Genomic DNA, 22507 nt, shown 5'->3' with positions numbered 1-22507 from the left:
GTATCTTACGACAATAATAGAAACTCTAAACCACTAAATGGAGAAAAATTGTTCACTGAGTTTTACTCCCAAATTTTGGTTCTAACATGAGAAACCAAACAAAAGAATCGGAATTATTTTTAAAACCTTAATTATAATACTGATCATTATATTTTATCCGAATTTTGATTTTATTGATTTTTTATTTTCTATTTCTATTTCTCCAACTTTTAATTTTTAAAGTTTTAACATAACAATAACAATTTTGATGATAAGGTAATTAATAGTCCATACATATATATATATATATAACATTAATTTTAATTTTTATACGAATGACTCAGATAACATACTCAATAGATCAAAGTGACAAGTAAGATACATGTAACATTTTTAAACAAAACTAACGGAAAATACTATAGTATCCAATAAAATCATAGTTAATGGACCATAATGAAACTTAAATAATAATAATAATAATAATAATAATAATAATAATAATAATAATAATAATAATAATAATAATAATAATAATAATAATAATAAAGAACCAAAAGGGCAATTTAACATTTACAAAACTAAGACGAAATACATTTTGTGATCTTTAAATTAAACAAATTTTGTGATCTTTGTCAAATTTGCTATTTATGTTTGTAAATATTTACACCGATGATCCAATTCATATTTAAAATCAGTACAATTGAAATTCAATTCTTCCATTTTTTCAATAAAATCATGTAATTATTAAGAAATTTTAATTGTAATATCATAAAAATATAAACATTCAATTAACTTGCAGAAAAATAATAGAACTAGATATAATTCGAGTAAAATACATATTGAAGTTTTTAAAATAATAGATACAATTTTCTTAATCCAAATCATAAAATTACATAAAAATTTATTATTTTATTTTTATATAATGAATAACAACACTTATAATAAAATTTTAAAAAAGTCTACCTAAAAAATAATTAAAATGATATTAAAACTAAAAATAATTTAAAATTATAACGTATACGAACATAAACTATTAATTTGCTAAAAAAAAAAGTGGCAAGACCGATCTAATATTTTCTTGGCTAAATTACATCTCCCTTAACTTAATTTCAGGTAACGTTTTAGTCATTTATCTTTCTTTTTTTCCGATTTAGTCCTTTATTCCTAAAAATATCAAATAAAGTATGAAAATATGAGTTTATTTGAAGATTTGTGTTACGAATTTGATGAAATTTGTATTATATTGAAGAATATAATTAATTTTATGAGTTTTTATTGAAATTTTTTTTAAATATTTGTATAAAAAAGAATATCATTGTTGAAATTTTAAAACATAAAATATCAAATTGTCACTTAAAATTAAAATAAAGGATCAAGTCGAGAAAAAAAAAAGATAAAGAAATAAAACGTTACCTGAAATTAAGTTAAGAGATCAAGAATGTAATTTAGCCAATTTTCTTATAACTTAAAAAGGTTAATATGATATATTTTTCCTAAAATTAATGTACCAAAATCTTGTTGATGAAACGGATAAGACAATATATAAACAAAGATTCTTTCAATTGTCTACTGAAGTGTGAAGTTAGAGTGAGTTTGTTGCTGTGGCTGAAACAACAACCTCAATTTGAACATGAAGTGCTACAAATTATGTACCTCAACTTTTAACACCACCTTCTCCCCTTTCAATGATAATCTCTGCACCGGTTACCTTCTTACTCCTTCCTTCCATAACCAGAAACCAAAACTTATAGCTCATAATTTCAAACCCCATTTTCTCCTATGTGCTTCTCTTCCTAGTAAGTATCATTTTTCATCTTAGTTTGTTTTACTTTTCGTGTGCCCAACATGTGTTTGTTAAAAAGATTAAACCTTGCTATTCATTTGAAGTCATAGGGGTGTAACTAGAGTTAGTTAGATGTGAGTTTGAATACAATGGAAATTCCAGTAACATGTTACATTTACTTTTTTTTTTTTTTTTTTTTAATTTTGATTATCCAGATCAATTTTTCTTCTTCTATTTTACTAAATTGTTGACTGTGTAAGAGATTATAATTAGACTGTTACTGCTTTAGAGCATGATTGGATTGAAGTATTTGAGCTTATCTACGGGCATAAACATGTGTGAGAGTGTTTGGGAGAACATACGGAAACAACTTATGACAAGTTGTTTTCCGCTTATTTTCATAAGCTATCTAAAATAACGTATGAAAACAACTTATAGTTTATATGAAAATAATTTGACTTTATTTTATCTTGTTGTAGAAATAGACGAGATAGGATTAGGGATAGCATTAGAGAGAGAGTTTGGGTAACACTTACCATATAAAAGATGGTGAAAATTCGGATTAGGTGTTTTGAGCATGTGTAAAGGAGACCTGTAGATTCTGTAGCGATGAGAGTAGATCAAATCAAGGGTTGTCAAATTGCCGGCAGCAAAATATAGAAAAACTATAAGAGAAACTATTAAAAAAGGCCTCAAGACTAATGAGCTGGATAGATATGTACTATATGATAGACATGGCATCGTCTAATTCATGTAGCCGACTCTACTTAGTGGGATAATGTTTGGTTGTTTTTGCTGTTATAGAAATAACTTATACATAAACCCTTATATGATAACCACTTATTCTATAAGCGCTTAATTAAGCTGTTTATCTAAATAAGTTATTTACTTTCCAGTTGTGTTAGGAAACAAGTGAGCATCTTTACAGTTCATTTTTTATATATTTATAGTTACTTTGTTCCTGATGTTTTTTCGCCACTAATTTAGTCTCTGGGTGTAAATATTTTTGTGTCTCACTAAAAAGTGAAATTCCTTTTAGGCCCACATGCTAGTAGCAGTGCTTCCATGGCTCAAGTGGAGGAGCAAGCAGAGACTGAAATCGCAAAGGGTTACACTATGACTCAGTTTTGTGACAAAATGATAGATTTATTTTTGAATGAGAAAACCAAATCAAAGGATTGGAGGAAGTACTTGGTATTTAGGGAGGAATGGAAGAAATACAGGGATAGCTTCTTCATTAGGTGCCAAAGAAGGGCTGATATGGAGAATGACCCAATAATTAAGGAAAAATTTACTTCATTGGGGAGAAGGGTGAAAAAGGTAACATATTATATACTTCTATCTCTATGTTTTCTTAAGTTCTTCACAACCATGTATCCTTGTAATGTTGATGTTAAGAAAGAATCTTCTGTAACCAAATGAAATTTTGAAAAATCAAATAAACCTTCTTTGTATGATTTTTTTGGCTCCAAATATAATGAACACAAAAAGTTAACAAGATTTTGTTCTTGCTAAACATGTAATAAGATAATTGTTATTATTTTGTATTTCTGTTCATATCTAGGACTTGTTTGGTTTTAGAGCTTCTTCATCGGTTCTGTTTGATCAGGAGTAAGCATTGCAGATTGATGATGAAATGGAAGAACACTATGAACTTCTCAAGGAGATACAAGATTTTCCGACCGACATTAATGCCATAGTTGCACGAAGGCGCAAAGACTTCACAGGAGAGTTTTTCCGCTACCTATCTCTTATTGCAGACACTTACGACAGCTTGGAGGATCGTGATGGTAATTGTACACGAGTGCATTTTTTTTTTTTTTTTTGGTGTTTTTCTTTTGATGATTATTTGTTCTAAATCTAGGAATCACCAGAAAAATGAGATAAAATATGATAGACAAATGTTTACGGCTATAATAACAAGATTAATAAAATTTTATACTGATCATAGTAAAAATGCACTATTCATCTTTGATGTATTTTTTGAACAGGGATTGCTAGGCTTGGTGCTAAATGCTTATCTGCCGTCAGTGCATACGATAATACTTTAAAAAATATGGAGACGTTAGATACTGCGCAGGCCAAATTTGATGATATCCTCAATTCTCCTTCGATTGACATAGCTTGTAAGAAAATCAAAAGCCTTGCAAAGGCAAAAGAACTTGATTCTTCATTGATATTGTTGATAAGTGGTGCTTGGGCTAAAGCGAAAGAATCTACAACAATGAAGAATGAGGTATGAATTTGAAATATGATGCACCATGCTTTTGTTTATGTTCTTCTATCCTCTAATATCAATTGTACCCTCTTCTTAAAGGTAAATCAGTAGTGCAAAAATGAAATTCACTGTTTGTGGATTTACTTAACAATGAATCAAGATACGTTGAGAGGGTCTGAGTTCTGATACAAGTATTTGTATGAACTAATATAAGTCTAGCTTCATAACACAGTTATAAAAGATTAAGTGACTAAAACTACTTATTACAATGACAGCTAAGCTGGTGACAACTGTTAATTGCGGAAAGTCTATAGAGCTGTATGAAAACTCATTCAGTAGAGACACTAACTCTAAATTGATCCCAAATCTATGTAATTGTTGCACATATTTGTACTATAGGGAAATTTAATCGGCATGGGCAGGATCTAATTTGTGTTACCTGAGGCTAAAGAGGGCAGGGAGTGATCGTCGATGCAATAGGTGAAGCATGGACAAGGAGTAGCCCCTAGAAGGCTTCTAGGCAGAGTGACTTATGAATGAATTGGTTTCACATTAGAATGAGAGAGGTCACAAAACTGTGCATGTATGAGATTGTACAATCTAAGAAAACTTTAAAGAATTGATTGATATTACCTATACAAACAAGATCCATCTCCTTTGTGTTGTTGTAAGAAAACACCATGCGAATGAGTACACCACATGATCCAAAAAGTAGTGAGCGTTTAAGTTACAACTTCATATGAGAAGTAGGGATAGAAATATAAAATAGCGTTGCATAAGAGAAGTGTATGGGAACCCATACCTATCTGGTGGGTGAGAAATGTGAGTTGATCATCAAGGTGCCGAAGGTGCAAACTCTGGTGACAGGTCAGCACCAAGAGGAGGCAAGGTGGAGTGATGCCTTTTGTATACACAACAGTTGACAAGGAAGACAATTAAGCAGGTGACAGCAGTTGACATAGCTTCAAACGAGAAGCAGGAAGTAATAGATGATTCAAGAAGGTCCAAGTGACATCAAGCAAGTGTTGATTTTTCCGCTGAGCGGGGCCAGTTTGTTTAGGCATATATATGGACAGGGACAGCAAGAAATAATTCTGTAGAATCATGGTACTATAGATATTTAGGCCCAATTCATGCATTGCTCTGCAGACTTTTTTGTTTCTGCTTCAGGCTCAATCTCAAGCCGACTCAAGCTGATGAATAACTGACAGAGTTGATTAGTTATTTGTTGGAAGCTCATAACAACTTCAGTTAGTGGTTGTTAGGATTAGTTATTCAATTTAGGAACTATATATATACTTCATTAGTTCCTCTTGAAAAATTCAATTCATTCTTTCTTGAGTAAAAAGAAAACACTAAAGAATAACTGAAAAAGTGAGAAAGTTTATAACTTAATCATTTTCAAAGATCAAGTGAGAAAATAGCATCAAATTGTGTAAGTGTACAATTCATAGTGGAATATTCACAAGGCGGAATATGTCCCTCAGATGTAGGAGAAATCTGAACTCGGTTATCAAACTTGTGTGTTTTGTTCATCTTTCTTTACATTCAATTCTCGCATGACTTTGTTCATCTTAAAGATTCTAGTTGAAGAAGGAATTGAACTGAGTTGTATTTCAATCTGTGCAAGCTCATAAGTTTCATTTTAGAGGAAACAACTATCAACAAATTCGTTTTTGACGCAAGTATTCCTACAATTTCATTAGAAATATGTCCTCTAAATCTAATAGAGTCATTGCACAATATCTTAATGTGCATATTAAATTGATTTTCAACATTAGTCAAAAAATTCTTAAACATAAAAATGATGTGGTCATTCTTTTTAACCGCTTGGGTTTTGCAGGACATTCCTTAATAGTATGACCATTTTGCTGGATTCACATCATAAGTATTTGTTGGATGGATATGGCCATTTGCTACTAACTATGTCTCTAACTATATGCCCCTTCTAGGAAGAAAAAAATTGTCCCTATATCTAAACCTCATTACAGATACTAGATACAATTATTATTTTTTTCTCAAATTTACTCCTTATTTATACTACTAATTTGTCTTGGGAGATAAAATGTCAGAGTTAGGCATAGCTATGTATTAAAAATGGACACATTAAATGCAATACACGGGTATACTCAACAATATTGCTCAATATTGTGTTGTTCAGGTGAAAGAGATAATGTACCAATTGTACAAGGTCACAAAGAGCAGCCTAAGGACTATTGCTCCAAAAGAAATAAAGCTACTGAAGCATTTGTTAAACATCATAGATCCTGAGGAGCGATTCTCTGCCTTGGCAACGGCTTTCTCCCCTGGCGACGAACATCAAGCCAAGGATCCTAATGCTTTATACACGTGAGATAATTTCGTACCGGTTCATTCTGAAGTATATCTCTCTTTTATATTGTGCTGATACTCCTCTAATTTTTATGTGATTAAACAGGACCCCGAAAGAGCTGCACAAATGGATTGAGATAATGCTTGATGCATATAATCTGAACAAGGAAGAATCAGATTTGAGAGAAGCTAGAAAGATGACCGATCCAATAGTTATTCAGAGGTTGTTTATTCTCAAAGATACCATTGAGAAGGAATATATGGAAAATAACACAGTTCAGAAGACTGAGACAGAAGATGGCTCTCAATCAGAACTGTTTTAAGTAGCTCGTCATAAGTTTGTTTCCCGTTCGTGACACCTTTTTCGATCGAGAGAAGCGCGAGGCAGGGTTGAAGTGGAGATTCAAATATTTGTAGAGTAGTTTGTATAAGAGGAGAAGAGGGGTATCTCGTATTCGAACATGTGCCTCGGCATATAAAATGTCCATGCAGCTACTTTGATTAACTGTAAAAATTCACTAGTTATTTAACATGATTTAGATGTTTTTATTTACTATTACAAAGTGTGTTTTTTTTTTGCTGAAAAAATACAAGGTGTTAACTTCATAAAAAGTATTTAAACTCTCCATTCATTCTTTTTGGAAAGCCAAATGAATATTTACACTTTGTAACTAAAAAAAATCTTGACAACATAAAAGTTTTACCTTCATTTCAAATGCATTATTTGGGTTTGTCATTTTCTGATACAAATCAAAACTCAACGTCACCGTGGGACCTTGGCAGTTTGGATATATTAGTAGTATGCAATGTACTTTTGTGAAAATTAGCAATATTCAGGATAAAACAATTTAAAATCAGGTTAATACTGTATAAATATTCAAAGTTGGTTGAGGTTTATATCAAGTTATTATTTCTCTAATACTAATTACAGTATATATTTGTTGAATCATATCTAGTATATCTTTGTTGCAACTAAAATTCACTATTTCTGAATTTTCGAATAATTCAAAATTGAGTTGGTTGAGATTAGGAAAACTCTACGTTTCATTCACAAAATACTTTTATTCAATAATAATGGTAATGAATCTTTTATTCAATGTTGTGGATAAAGTAAGAGTAGTTGTACTTCGCTGAATTTGCGTATTGTACTACTCTCAACTGTACTACAATTCTGTTTAAAATAATTAATAATTTTGTGGTAAAAGAAATAATTAATAATTTTCTCTTTTTAAACAAGTTTATCCTATTTTTGAAATTTAAAAATATATAAAATTTAAATTCTTTTTAACATATAAAACTCAAATTCAGATAAAAATATTCTGTCAAAAAAATGTAAATTATATTTCTTCCTATTATAAACATAATATATTTTTGTTTATAAGAACAACAAAAATGGACGTAACTGTATTTGGCTAGTATTATATAATAACGTAACAATGGCTATTGCATTTCAATAAAACATAATAAGCAGTGTGGAATTCAGATCCTCCTTCTTCCTTTGGTAGTTGCTACTCATACAATTATTCATGCGTTTGATCTTTCATGTTTGTTACATCATTTAATTGAATTTTCCTTTATTTTTCTCCTCTGTATATAATCTGATCTAGTACACTTTTTTCTAACTTTGATCATTTTTTATTTATTTATGAAACCTTTTAGTCTGGTTGATGAATTTTCAATTTTTGAAGATTACAGGTTAAACTGAGAGAAAGATGGAACCAAAACAAGAACTGGAATGGATGGAAGCGCAGAAGATTGCAATAAGCGTTGACCTTGTTGATGTTGCTAAAACACAGCTTCAGTTTCTTGCAGCTGTTGATAGGAATCGGCATCTCTATGAAGGTCCTGCGCTTGACAGGGCTATCTATAGGTAATATTCTCTAAACAAGGATATTTTTGTATGATTCTTTGTTTTTTTCTTTTATATCATAAGGGTTTTAAATAGTGGTTGCAGTTGTGTCACAGTCCTTGATATTGCAAACAATCACAGCGGGGTTGGTCATTTCGGCCACATCAAAATTAGTTATTTTCTTGTTTTTAATTTATTTCTGCACTTCATACCCATTGGAAGAGATGTTGTGCATTTCCAATTATAATCAATCTTTTCATTTCATAGTTACTATCTGTGAGTTGTGTGGGTCTCAAAGAAATTCAACTTCTTTATTTTACAACAAAGAAAATGTTTGATTAGGTATAATGCTTGTTGGCTTCCCTTGCTTGCCAAACATTCCGAATCTCGGACTTATGAAGGTCCTTTGGTTGTCCCTCTTGACTGTGAATGGATTTGGCACTGTCACAGGCTCAACCCGGTACGCTTTAGTGCATGGGATAGTCACTATTTCTTATTATTCATTTCTGTTTGTTTGATGAAGGGTTGAGTTGCTAGTAATTATATTTGTTTCTTTTCTTTACTTTACACAGGTAAGGTACAAATTGGACTGTGAGGAACTTTTTGGACGTGTACTTGATAACTTTGATGTTGTCTCTACTGTTCAAGGAATTTGTGGCAGTCAAACGGAAGAAATCTGGAACAAATTGTATCCTGATGAGCCCTACAATTCTGATTTGATCAATGTTATTCCTGAGGATTTCGCAAAAAAGATCACTAGTCTTGCAAAACACACTAAGTATGATCTGATTTCAGCTGCTAAGAGGCAGAGCCCGTTCTTTTACCAGGTAAGGTAAAGGAGAGTAGAATTTGTCTAGTTGTAATGTTTTACATAGCACAAATAATGAAGTTAATGTTTGATATGCTTAATTCTTGATATTCCAACAGAATTAATTATGCCATTAAGGCATACCAGGCCAATGATTTCTGGTTGCCATATCTTTGTTTTGGATGTTGCATGGTTTGGATTTTGTGCTCAACCTGATTCATCGTTGATTTTATCAAGTATTCAGAACATCTTTAATTGCTATGTGTATGACAGCATCTCCAAATAACATTAATATTTATATGATACATGTTAATGTATGAATGTACTGTTCAGTTGTTAGTCTATTGGATAACAGTAAATTTTGTGAAATTCATTTACCAGTTATATTTTGTTGTGCACGGCTAGGCTAAATGCTGCATCATCTAAATGGGTTCTACATTCCCTGTTTTTGTGATAGGTGTCAAGACCTTACGTGAAAAGTGATACATTTATCAAGGAAGCTGTGGCCAGATACAAAGGCTTTTTGTATCTTATCAAGAAAAACAAGGAGAACGGTATAAAACGCTTCTGCGTTCCAACATATGACATTGACCTTATCTGGCACTCTCACCAGTTACATCCAGTTTCTTATTGTAAAGACCTCAATGAGGCACTTGGAAAAGTATTGGAGCACGATGATACCGACTCGGACAGAACTAAAGGAAAGAAACTGGATGTTGGGTTTTCTGGAACCACCAAACAGTGGGAAAACACATTTGGTACTAGATATTGGAAGGCTGGGGCAATGTATAAGGGTAATGCACCATCTCCTATCACAAGTAGCCCTTTTTCATCTAGCGTGATTTGTAAGAAGGCTGTTTCTTCCAATGAGCAGCTACATGAAAAATTGCTTCAAGACCGGAATGTTGTGGAGGTACTTAAAGATTTCTTTGCCTTATTATGTTACATATTTTAAGCTCTAGCCCTGAATTATGTGCATACATGTATAAACAAGTTTTTTTACTAACATGTATAAACAAGTTGATGCAACATTTATTGCCATATCTTGTTCTTCTGCAAGGACATAGGAAAATGTGGACTATACTGAATAGCTATCATCAAAACAGCTTCTGCTTATGATGTACAAGAGTATATGTAATTTCCTCTTGAATCCTTTTCTAGGTTTTCTTGGAATTTGTTGATGTTAAAAACTTACCAGATGGACAGGAAGGAAGTATCTTTGTTTTATTTTCCAAATCACAGCCTGATGCTTTCTTTGATGCTAAAAGGAGACTTAGTATTTTGTCAGAGTCTAGAGAGAAACATGTTGCATCTTTCCAATGTGAACCTACTGGGGAGCTGCTTTTTGAACTCATGTCCCATTCTTCTTCAAAGTTATCATTAAGAAGATCACCAAAGACACTAGGTTCTGTTGTATTCTCTATGCAAGACTATCTTGATCCAGTTTCAAAGCTCTACATTGAGAAATGGTTGGAGTTGGTGCCAAGCTCTGGTACTATGAGCACAAAGCCAATCCTGTTACGAGTAGCCATCTCATTTACTGCTCCAGTTCCTGCCCCATATACGTTCCAATTGACTCAATCTCGTCCAGTGTCCAAAAATACATGTTTCTTTAACCTTCCTGTTAAGCCTCAACATGCCAAGGGTTGGGCTCATGTCACAGATGAAAATGGCACCAGAATCATCAGCCTGCAAATGAGGTACATCATTTTCTTATCATTGGGAGATTTGATTTTAGCGTGTAATTTACTGCTTCAAATGTGATATGTTTTGTGTCTTGGTAATGTCAACTAGTTTTATTGCGTTTGAATAATTTCTGAACCACCTACTGCTAGCTTGCATCTAATTCCAAGATTGTCAATTGTGTTGATCCACCGCATGTGTTTGTAAATGTGTATACTGATAGACAATTTTTTTGAATAAAAAGCCAATTTTGATTGTCATTATAGCGTTATCTTTCTATGTGGAGATATGGTTCAATACAAATTTCAGCCTTCGGTCATAAGTATCATAATAGTTGAGGTGGTGCCAACTGAAAATCAACAATCCATTTATGAGATAAATTCGTTTAGGCGCAAATATTGTGTCACAAATAGGGGGGATAAATGCCTGCAGAAGCTATTTAGGTTGAGGATACTTATGAGAAAACATGGAGCACTTGGTATTGCAGTTGAACTAGTTGAGCTGAATTATCTGCTTAAAGCACACTTTTCCATGTGGTTGCCTTACAATTTAGTCGAATAACAAAGATCTGTACAAATTGATATTGCTTACGATTGTCATTATGTCTGAGTTCCGTGAAGTTTACATCTATATGCAAAATTACTGACGCTTGTCGGAAGCTCGTGATGGTCTTTCATATCTTTGATTACATTCCAGGGACTTGAATAACGTAAAGAATGTAGAAAACCTTGGCAAGGAGGTTGTTGGCCTCAGGGAGTCTGGTGAAACTCGCACTCTTGCTGAGTACATGGAAAATGGGTGGAGTTTTATGGACAACCTTTGGTTGTTACACCTTCCAAACAAAAGCAAGAATGATGGCCATATCTTTGAGCTTACAGGCACCAAGCTGGTAAGCATTTATTTTTCTGTCCTAAAACCATCCTGTCATGCCATGAAATTTCTTGGTTTTGATTCTTGTTCATTCAATGTATACGCAAATCAAATGAAGGGTATATTGCTGTCAATAATGTGGACTTCAAGGTGATGTTAGGATTAAAATAAGAAGCACAAATATTCTAATCCCATTTTCTTCTGTACCTCGCAGAGAGGCCTACACCTAAGTGCATACATTTTAAAAACCTAGTCATTGGCAATGGCATGATAACTAGAGCGTCTTTGATACCATGTTGAGAGACAATCAAACTCAAATCCAGGCTCCAATTTATTTTTGTCTGGAACGGGGTATCAAATTTGCCCAGTTGAAAGTTACACAGTGCATATATTCTCAAATTTGCGAGATTGACAATGACTGGATAATACACATTATATACTCTCTTATTGTCTTGCTTTGTATGTAATTTTCATTGCTTCATAAGAAATCCTCTTAAAATTTCAAAATTGTTATTCTGTTTGCGAAAGCTATTGAGAATGAGAAATTCACAAAGTGTATCTATATGATCTGAGCATGGAACTCATTAGCTGCCTTAGACATTAAATTGTAAAAGATGAACATGAGAGAGAATTGGGCTGGTACAATGTTCAAACTGTTATGAAATTCATTTGATTTGATTTTTGGCACAGGTGAAAATTTTTCCGGGAAGAAAGGGAGAATATGAACTGAGATATCATGTGAATCAAGGAAATGAAATGGACTTCTTAACAGCAGTTGAATTCTCCATAGAAGATCCTTATGGAAAAGCAGTAGCATTGCTGGACTTGAAATCTAAACTTGTTTTGGTACCTCACTTTCTTGCTAGTTACTAATACTATATTAAAGATTTTCTTGTTAACAATATTGTACTCTTAATTTCTGCTTTTTTCTCCAATCTGTTTGGTTTTTCCTTTCTAAAATTAAATAGGCAAAGGAAAAGTGGATGGTGTTGCCTGGTATCATATTGGCTTTTATTGCTTCTGATATAATGAAAAAGGAAGGATATGAAGGCATTATTGCTAAAAGTAAAGATTTGAAGATGAATGACACTGATGAGGAAATTGTAACGAATGACTTGAACAGAGTGGAGTTAAGCAGTGAATTGGGCACTGGAGATGCTGGGATAACAAAAAAGGTTGTACTCTCAAGTGGAGGGTGTGGTAGTGGTTGTGGTAGTGGCTGTGGGAATGTAGTGACAAGTAGTGGTTGTGGGGGCTGCGGTGGTGGTTGTGGCAGTGGCTGTGGAAGTATGATGAAGAGTGGTGGTTGTGGGGGTGGTTGTGGCAGCGGCTGTGGAGGAGGGTGTGGAAGTATGATGAAGAGTGGTGGGTGTGGTGGTGGGTGTGGTGGAGGATGTGGAGGAGGGTGTGGAAGTATGACGAAGAGTGGTGGGTGTGGTGGTGGGTGTGGTGGTGGTTGTGGTGGAGGATGTGGAGGAGGGTGTGGAAATACTCTGCGGAGTGGTGGTTGTGGTGGAGGGTGTGGAGGTTGTGGAGGAGGGTGTGGAAACATGGTGGAGAGTGGAGGATATGAAAATGACAGCATGAAGAAGAGTAGTGGGTGTGGTGGAGGCTGTGGTGGAGGATGCGGTGGTTGTGGTGGTGATCTTATGGACAGTAAATGTGGCTTCAACGAGCATTTGAACGAGGAAGCACACTGCATCAATGAAGAGCCAGTTGCTGCTGCATGAAGCCATGTTTGATGTTATGTGTAATAAGTACTGCAATCCTATGTCTATTAGATCTCTTCTATTTGTGTATTTATTAAACAGAAATAACGTGTAATGAATAAACATGAGAGTTGAATCAATGATATATAATGAGATTCTGATTTGCATTAAATTAGCTGTATAATTGCGACCTTACACTGTTCTATTTGTGCATGCCCCAATAAGAAGGGTATCAAGATAATTCGTTCGGTTAAATTCTCCTGCATTGTGGAATTTATGGATTTTGATAGCAAGATTTGCAACTTAAAACCAAAGAGCAACTGCACTCACATTCTAAATATGTTTATACTTTCGATAGCACACACACTACTTTATAAATGATTTTAAGCTACTCCTAACTGTCACGTTTCCTTATTTTCTTATTTCGAACAAATAAAGGGAATAAATAATAATTCTATCAAATTATTTTTATTTAATGTCTTTTTAGTTTAAGGGATACTATTGTCTTTTCAAAAATAATAATATTTTTCTCTTCTCATATCTCTTTCTCTTCTCATATCTTTTAAAATTTAATTTTTATATATATATATATATATATATATATATATATATATTATCAATGTAAATAGTTTTTATCCTGTTAATCACAATTGTTAGATGCTATAAATTTTTTTACTTTTAACATAAATATCTCTAACATATGTCTATAAATGGTTAGAGAATTACAGACCTCAAGAAAACTAAGACAAGGTAAACTAACCATTGTGATCAATATGTTTCATCTCAGATCTCCAATCCGTTTGATCAATCAATTTTAAAGAAGAGGCAACATATGCATATTGAAAAAGATCCTAAATCTAACACATATTTCAACAATGATATTGAATTTTTTTTTTTGAAAAATTATTTTTATTTTACATGTAATTATTTTAAATTAAAATATTGTGTTTTAGAAAATAAAAATAAATTTCTTTGTTTTTCCCCTTTCTTCATCCTCTTCCTTTAAGAATCCTTAACATTTCATCTTCTTTCCTTTTGATTTTCATCTTTAACCCAATAATTAAAAAAAGAATATTCAAACTCACAACTAAAAACCCAAAAAAAATCTTGATTTAGTTCTTAAATCAAGAATATATTAGCAGACAAATTAATTAATGTTTAATTGATAACCTAAAGTGATAAATAATACTATGATACAAACAAATATTGCAAATAAGATATTATAGTATGAGATGAATGGTTACATTACAAAAAAGAGCACATCACAAAGTTCAAACTGCCACAAAGCTAGCTCTTGAATAAAGTTTTGACGATTAGCCAAAGTTACGTTCCACGTTTCAATTAAAATCAAATTCAAATTCAAATTGATGAATTCACAAAAATAAATAAAGGTGATCAAGGGAACAAAGGGGACCCAATGTTACTCAAGAATTGTTTATTTTTCCACATTGCATTACATATTATTAAATCACAAGAAAATATGTAAAACCACGTCTACAAGATAAAACAACTTACAACAAAGTTGGAAATGAAAATAAGATTGATCATAGCACAATTAAAAACTTTAAATAAAAGTAACAAGTAAAACTATATATTCAACTATACATATAACTGAATTAAGCTCGCTTGAAGCATCATTTGGTAATTAATTTCTTTATTTATATTTTTGTAGCTGCATGAACTTTCATATTGTATCAGGTGATACATAAGATTGAAGGGTCACAACAGCACTCATCTAATAGGCAACAACAACATAGAGCTGCAAGACTGAAATTAAGAAAGAAAAATTAATACAAATTTACATAAACACAAACAAAAAATAAATTAAAATATATAAATTTTTTATGCCATGTTATTTGGTTTTTTTAGGATAAAAAAAAAATAAGGAAAGTTGGGGAACTGACCATCCTTCAAGGAATCCAGTTTGTTTTCTAGGTGGTGGAGCAGCATATTGAGGTGGTGCCATCACTGGTGGACCTTGATAATACCCTGACAACAAAAATGTTCCCCACAAATTAAAGACATGATTTATGAATATATAAATGTACAAAACAAATTAGAAGGAAAAAGTGGAAGAAAAAAAAAATGCAATTTTTATCTAAAAAAATGAAAAAGGAAAATTAGGGGGTTGTTTTCTCAACCATTAATCTATCATATCATATATGTGAGAAAAAAAAATGTTTTTGGGTTCAAGGGATGAAACTTTTAAGCATAGTTTTTGATAGAAATTAGAAAGCTCTTATTTACAAAAAAAAAAAAAAGTGTGGTTGAAAATTGAAATAAGGCTTCAAATATTATTTGATAATCAACAATATAGTTTGTATGAAGAGAAGAAAGATGATAAAGTTACCTTGAGGTTGAGGAGGGTAGGGATAAGCATTCTTGGGATCATTCATTTTCAGGAAAGTTTTGGGCTCAAATCACAAGTTATGATACACAATTTCTACTATCTTCAGCTCTATACTTATTGCAAATATGTACTAGCTAGAAGAAAAAGAAAGGGGGATTTTGTTTTTGATTAATTAAGCACTTTCTAGAGAAAAAAAGAACAAATAGGAGCATCTATTCTACCACCACTTTACATCTAGGACCAGCCAGGTAGCTAGCCTTTTTCTCAAGGAACCAAATTTCAAATAGAGCTCTTATAAGGAAGAGTAAGTTGATAAAATAAAGGCTTAATTGCAATTTTGGTCCCCTATTTTAGCTGAATCGCGAAAGTAGTTTCTCCATTTTGTTTCTTCTCAGTTTTGGTCCCCAAACAGAATTTTAGTCCAAAAGTTGATGAAATTTTAGTTTTTAAAGCCGTACTACACCATTTATGATCATATATTTCAAGTACAATTGTTGCAAATGAGATCTTGAGGCATTGTGTGACTTAAAAAAATGCAAAAAAAAAAAAAATCATCAAGTTTTGGACCAAAATTCTGCTTGGGGACCAAAACTGGAGAGAAACAAAATGGGGGGACTACTTTCGCGATTCAGTTAAAATAGAGGGATCAAAACTGCAATTAAGCTTAAAATAAACAATAAATGTTGTGGGACATGGTATTTTGTTATAGATAAAATAAGGGGTAGAGGGCACAAATTTTCTTCTCTCTTAATATGGTCTCTACTTCACTATTATTTTTTTTTAACATATAAGTAAAATCTCTGCAACACTGATTACTCTTATACCGCCCAATTAATAATGTTTTTTAAATAAGTAAAAATTAACGTGGTTAAATAAAAGTGTATTAAACATTAGTCTTTACACATTTTAGTATGGTATATTAAATTATTTTAAATTTAATAATATATTTATCAAAATAGAAATTATTAACTAGTGTAATACTAGTCAAATACTCTACACTTGATCTCTTCTTTATTTTAACTATACTAATTAAAAGATCTAAACTTGCTTTTAAAAATCTAAAATTAACCACAACGGTAACTATTCTTTACCGTCACTTTCACTTGAAGTCCTCCATTGCATTTGTTGTTCAACATCTTATCACCTACTACTATCCATTTACATATACAATGACGCATCCAAAACTTTGAGTTAAATTTAATTTAGTTAATAATTATTATGATGTGTACAAAATTAAAAATATAAATATAAATGAGTTCTTTTTTTAATAATTATTTATAACGTAGGATAAGTTATTCGTGATAATCATTCTACAAAATTTTGAGAAGAACACTAGATATTTGACTATAAAAAGCTTGTTGAGTTAATATTTCAAATCATTCCACTTAGAGAATCTGAGTTTTCTGTATCGAACTACACCGATAGTACAAATTGGACTTGGAATAAATTGCAAAAAAATCTGTCTAAGTCAATCTGTAGGAAAATTCAATTCTTGAAGCCTCCAACTTATGCTTCACCGGATTTCCCCACATGGTTGTCAGCCATTGACCGCCAATTTACTCCCAAACCATGATACCACTGACTTGATAACATTGTTCAATGAGATTTGGAATTAGCAAGGTCTAGTCAAATTTAGGACGATGTTTTGGAAGATAGCACACTGGAGACTCTTGACAAATGTTGAGAGGTGTCATAGAAGTATGGCCTCCGACGACATTTGTTAGCGTTGTCTCTCTACACATGAGACAACTATGCACGTTGTGAGGGATTATGAATATGTCCAACTACCACTACGCCAAAAATGACATTTTATAGCGCGTCTTTTATAGCGCTTACTAAATACAAGCGCTGTTGTATGATATTTTAAAAATAACGGAGGATACAACAGCGCTTTTTTGACAAGCGCTGTAAAAAAAGCGTTGTAAAAGACTTTGATTTCACATAATTAAAGGACTTATTAGAGCGCTTTTTGGAAAAGCGCTGTAAAAAGGTTTTTAAAAAAAAATAAGGAGGTCTTTTACAGCGCTTTTGGACAAGCGCTTTAAAAAGTCTGTAAAAAAGCGCTGTAATAGACTTTCAAAAAATAAAATAAGGAGGTCTTTTACAGCGCTCTTTAAAAAAGCACTGTAATAGGCTTTTAAAAGTAAAACAAGGAGGTCTTTTACAGCGCTATTTAAAAAAAGCGCTGTAATAGGCTTTAAAAAAATAAAATAAGAAGGTATTTTATAGCGCTTTTTAAAAAAAGCGTTGTAATAGGCTTTTAAAAAGTAAAATAAAGAGGTCTTTTACAGCGCTCTTTAAAAAAAGCGCTGTAATAGGCTTTAAAAAAATTACTATAAGAAGGTCTTTTACAGCGCTTTTTAAAAAAAGCGTTGTAATAGGCTTTTAAAAAAAAAAATAAGAAGGTCTTTTACAGCGCTTTTTAAAAAAAGCGCTGTAATAGGCTTTTAAAAAGTAAAATAAAGAGGTCTTTTACAGCGCTCTTTAAAAAAAGCGCTGTAATAGGCTTTTAAAAAATAAAATACGAAGGTCTTTTACAGCGCTTTTTTAAAAAAGCGTTGTAATAGGCTTTTAAAAAATAAAATAAGGTCTTTTACAGCGCTTTTTAACAAAAGCGCTGTAATAGGCTTTTAAAAAATAAAATAAGGAGGTCTTTTACAGCGCTTTTTAAAAAAAGCGCTGTAATAGGCTTTTAAAAAATAAAATATAACAGTAAATCGCTTCAGTTTCCTCTTTATTACATAAACTTCACTACACTTCAGTGTCCTTCTCCTCTTCATTATCCTTCTCATTGCGAACCCTAATGTCCTACGAACCATATTGTTAACCATCTCCATTGCAAATCATCTCCATATTTGTTACTATTCCTACGAACATTATTACATACTCTTCTCAATGAGAACCCTACTCTGTCCTACGAACCGTTCGTATTTCTGCGCATTCTCGCTGTTTCTTCTTAAACGAAACCGTAACCTTATGAACTCTACGTATTTCTTCGCACTCTTCAGGTATTGTATTCATTTATTCATTTATTTCTTATATATATATATATAATGTGTCTGTTAATGCTAATAATCACATTTATTTGATAGTGTTTTACAAGTTTTCCGAGCTCAAATGGGTGCTACAGTGTCGAAGCAAAAATCAAATAAATCACATGGATTCTAATAAAGGTTTGAAATGTTTGGCTTTAAAATTTCATTAACAATCAATCCACAAATATTTATTGACTTATATGTTTTATTTTATAGTGCTCTCGTCAAACTAACAACATAGACTGCGGATACTGTATATTACGATTTATGAAGGAGATTGTTGTTATAATCCCAGAAAGAGATCTAATTGAAATAAAGGAATGCATATTACAGCGCTTTTTTTAAAAAGCGCCGTAAAACTAATACAACAAGCAGCGCGTTTTTAGAAGAGATTTACAGCGCTTTTTTTTTTTTTATTTTAAAGAGCGCTGTTGTATCTTTTTACAGCGCTGGATACTACAGCGCTTAATTTTTTGAAAAAGCGCTGTAAATGGCTTAAAAAAAGCGTTGTAAAATACCATTTTTCGCGTAGTGTACTTTGCAATAGAGTTATTATGCTTGAATTTTAGAGTTAATTATTTAGTTTTGCCTTTTTGGTACTTATGCTTGACTTAAATGAAATCTTACTCACAACAATATTGAAAACATTCATTGGACATGGAAAATGTTATTTGGTATGGCAACTAATTAACTTTAAAAAGATTGAAATTCTTTGGTTTTCTTCCGATATATAAAGATGAAGAGTGGTTTGTGGCATTACATATCTAACCAAATTGACTTTATTTATAATTCTTTATTAACCCTAATAAAAAAACATGAATTAAACTCTATGTGGGGTTATAAAGATGAATGTTGATAGCGTTTACACTCATATTGATGGTTCATCGACTTGTGGGTGTGGGGAAATCCTTAACGATCATAATGGCGAGTTCATTTGTGGTTTCTACTGCAAAGTGGCATCTAGTAGCTCCTTATTTGTTGAAATATTGTACGCTTATTGCATTGGTGTTTTATTGACTCGTGATAATGGTATTCGTAATGTTATTTTTGAAATTGACTCTAACCCTCCTCTTCACGATCAATATATTGTATACTCAGGTTACTCATGTGTTTATCCTCTTCAAAAAGATTATCTCTATATTACATTAGACAGATTGAACCTACTCTCTTAGTTATTCTCCAAGAGAAGCAAATAAATGTCTTGAACTTATTCACATTGCTTCTTTTTTTTTGTTCAAATGATGTATCCACCTTTTTCTATATCAGATTTATTTTTGATGATTTCGTTTTAGTTAATATAATTTTTTTTAATTAAAAAAATTGTAATGTTCACTTTTAGTGATCATTTGAAAACTGGGTTTTAATTTCATAATTTTTGAAAAAATTAGGGTGTGTAAATTTAGTAATTAACATAGTAATAATTAATAATTAGATGAAAAGTAGTCCTTCATCTGATTGCATGGATATTAATTACTTTTTACTTCATTAGATCAAACTCTAATATGGTGGAATTCAAAAATTAATTATTTGAAGAAAGACTTTAGAAGGTTTGAAATAAATTTTAAAATAATTGATCCTCTAATCCTCTCCAAAAACGTACTCTTCTAAGTGTTTACTAATCCATCGTTTCTCTTTTCCCCTTTCCTCCAAACCACTCCCCTCTTTAAAATATTAATGGTAATGATCTTCTTCTTAAAATAATAATGTGGCAATAATATTTGTTGGTCCAACTGAAATTAAAATTGTGTCACTCTAATAGATATCTACGTGGTGCATGTTTACTCCACCAAAAATACAGCACTATATAATCCCTTATAGCCAATGGGAATGTGTATTCATTTTCATCTATAGCTATTTCAAACAACATAGAGAGTCTAAATCCTATCCAGTTGCAAATACTCCCTCCCTAGCAAAATATATAAGTAAAAATAAATTAATAAAATTTAATATATTTTATTAAATTAAAGTGGAATCACCCAAATTTAGGAATATTCCTACATCCTCATATTAATTCTAATTCGTTGAAATTACATTTTTTTTCTTATTCATATAGAATATTTAATAAATAGTTCATCCATAACAAATTATAAGCAAAAAAATTTAAGAAATGTAATTATCTCATTTTACTATGAAATCCGAATTAAATTAGTGTTAAGGTTGTTGTTTAAATTACCGTTTATAACTGATAAATTTAGTTATTAAAAATATAAAAAATTGAATTAAATTAAAAGTAGTTTAAATTAAGAGTAGTAAAGGCTCTTTACTTGGATTAAATCTATATGCGAATTACTTTGGCGAAGACTAGGGGAATTTGTTATAGATAATTATCTTCGTCTTTCTTTTTTTCTTTTTATAAGATATTTGTAAATTTTTAAATTACATTAGTTATTTTTTACTAACATACTTCTAATTAATGTATATATTTTTTGTAATCAACAATAATTATTATTATAAAAATATTATTGATTCTTTTTCTTCAAAAATAAATTTATAAAAATAAAAGTAATTTTTAACTAATTTAATATTACTACATATTTTTTTAATTTTCGTAATTTAATTTGTAGAATTTTATATTTAAAAGTTGAGGTAGTAATTAATTAATTAATTAATGATGTAGAGGAATTGACAAACTATTCAACAAAGTCATTTAATGTGAAGTAGTTGTAACCTTTATCGATATTGATTAATAACGTAGGCGTTACCAACTCCTCAAAATCCAATTGCGTGTATGTATAAAATATAATAATGCACTCTAGCAAGTAGTTGTGACTTTGATCGACATTGATCCAATTGCCTAGTCTTAACTTAATTTTTGATATAGGTTTGAATTTAAATTTATAAATTATAATAGAATTTATTTTATTTTTTTAAAATACAAAATCAAATTAATGCATTCTAGAATTGCTCCTTGCCAAAAACAAAAACCATATGCTACAATCTTCAATGCTTAGAGACAGACATGACCACATAATACTATCTATCTGGTTAACTCAAGTGTATGTATAGATTTGTGTTATGGAATGACATGAAGTGATATAGAATTAAATTAAATTAAATGGAGGAAAACAGAACATAATGTTATTTTATTGGTTGTATATTATCTAATAAATAGAACAAAATTGAAATAAACAAAATGTTGAATCTCAATAAAGTGTTCTCGATTTCAATGCAATATTTTAATTCGAAACAATTAAATATTTTGATATTGTGGGTCTTAATAAAAATGAATTGGTCATTCCTACTTTTGTTGATGAATAATTTAGTTAGTCTATTTCAGAAAATTAGATTCTATATCCCTAACTTTGACCTCTACTGCACAATTTTTAAAACATTCAATTTTATTTCTACCATTTTTGTTGTTTTTCATTGAAATTTTTTTAATCTATTTTACACTTAATTTTTAGAAATTTCTGATAGACAAAATAAAGCTGACAAAAAAAAATTTCTACCAAATTTTTCGTTTTCAATATTTTTAATAGGCAAAAAAAGTTGAGAAAATTATTTACATATCAAATTTTTCCGTTTTCGAAATTTAATAGGGAAGAAAAGTTTGAAAAAAAATTTTACCTACCAAATTTTTTGTTTTTGAAATTTTCAATAAAAAAAAACTATTTAAAAATAATTTTTGCTTACCAAATTTTGTGTTTTCAAAATTTCCAATATGCAAACAAAAATTATCTTCTAAATTTCCGGTAGACAAAAAATTTGAAAAATGAATTTTTCGATAAAGATTTTGTTAATCAAATTTTCTATTAGAAAATAGTTACATTTTTTAATTTTTCGATTAACAAAATAATTATTAAAAAATTCGAAAAATATATCTTTTTTATTCAAAAATTTCATTAAAGTTTTTTTTTTCAAAAAGGTACGTGTAAATTGTCTGATATATATA

The 22507-nt window shown here is 31.0% G+C and overlaps 2 protein-coding genes and 1 long non-coding RNA gene across 5 annotated transcripts; 2 read left to right on the top strand and 1 right to left on the bottom strand.

Moving 5' to 3' along the window:
* Positions 1 to 1531: 1531 nt before the first annotated feature.
* LOC101506704 (uncharacterized protein At4g37920) lies at positions 1532 to 6867 on the top strand. Of its 2 annotated transcripts, none has more exons than XM_004512492.4 (6): positions 1532 to 1775; positions 2802 to 3082; positions 3387 to 3552; positions 3754 to 3998; positions 6142 to 6329; positions 6418 to 6867. In XM_004512492.4, the coding sequence occupies exons 1-6, from the start codon at positions 1610 to 1612 to the stop codon at positions 6632 to 6634; spliced, it is 1263 nt and encodes a 420-aa protein (XP_004512549.1). In that variant the 5' UTR covers positions 1532 to 1609; the 3' UTR covers positions 6635 to 6867. The 2 variants fall into 2 exon arrangements, with proteins under 2 accessions (XP_004512549.1, XP_073220198.1); XM_073364097.1 differs by having other exon boundaries at positions 2787 to 3082.
* Positions 6868 to 7661: 794 nt separating this feature from the next.
* LOC101506159 (glycine-rich domain-containing protein 1) lies at positions 7662 to 13402 on the top strand. Of its 2 annotated transcripts, none has more exons than XM_004512490.4 (9): positions 7662 to 7812; positions 8007 to 8181; positions 8503 to 8620; positions 8733 to 8987; positions 9426 to 9881; positions 10130 to 10668; positions 11348 to 11540; positions 12212 to 12367; positions 12490 to 13402. In XM_004512490.4, exons 2-9 carry the CDS (start codon positions 8024 to 8026, stop codon positions 13249 to 13251), a joined length of 2637 nt encoding a protein of 878 aa, XP_004512547.1. In that variant the 5' UTR covers positions 7662 to 7812; positions 8007 to 8023; the 3' UTR covers positions 13252 to 13402. The 2 variants fall into 2 exon arrangements, with proteins under 2 accessions (XP_004512547.1, XP_004512548.1); XM_004512491.4 differs by having other exon boundaries at positions 7667 to 7812; positions 8000 to 8181.
* A 1248-nt stretch (positions 13403 to 14650) lies between these two features.
* LOC101505956 (uncharacterized) lies at positions 14651 to 15755 on the bottom strand. Its single transcript, XR_190289.4, has 3 exons — positions 15581 to 15755; positions 15135 to 15219; positions 14651 to 14997 (listed from the first exon to the last, which is right to left on the bottom strand). It is a non-coding gene; the product is annotated as an uncharacterized lncRNA (long non-coding RNA).
* Positions 15756 to 22507: the final 6752 nt, after the last annotated feature.

This window comes from Cicer arietinum, chromosome 8 (genome assembly GCF_000331145.2).
Source record: "Cicer arietinum cultivar CDC Frontier isolate Library 1 chromosome 8, Cicar.CDCFrontier_v2.0, whole genome shotgun sequence".
NCBI classification, from domain to species: domain Eukaryota; kingdom Viridiplantae; phylum Streptophyta; class Magnoliopsida; order Fabales; family Fabaceae; genus Cicer; species Cicer arietinum.
Note: the sequence above shows the minus strand (reverse complement) of the source record. Positions and strands in the feature narration are given on the sequence as shown.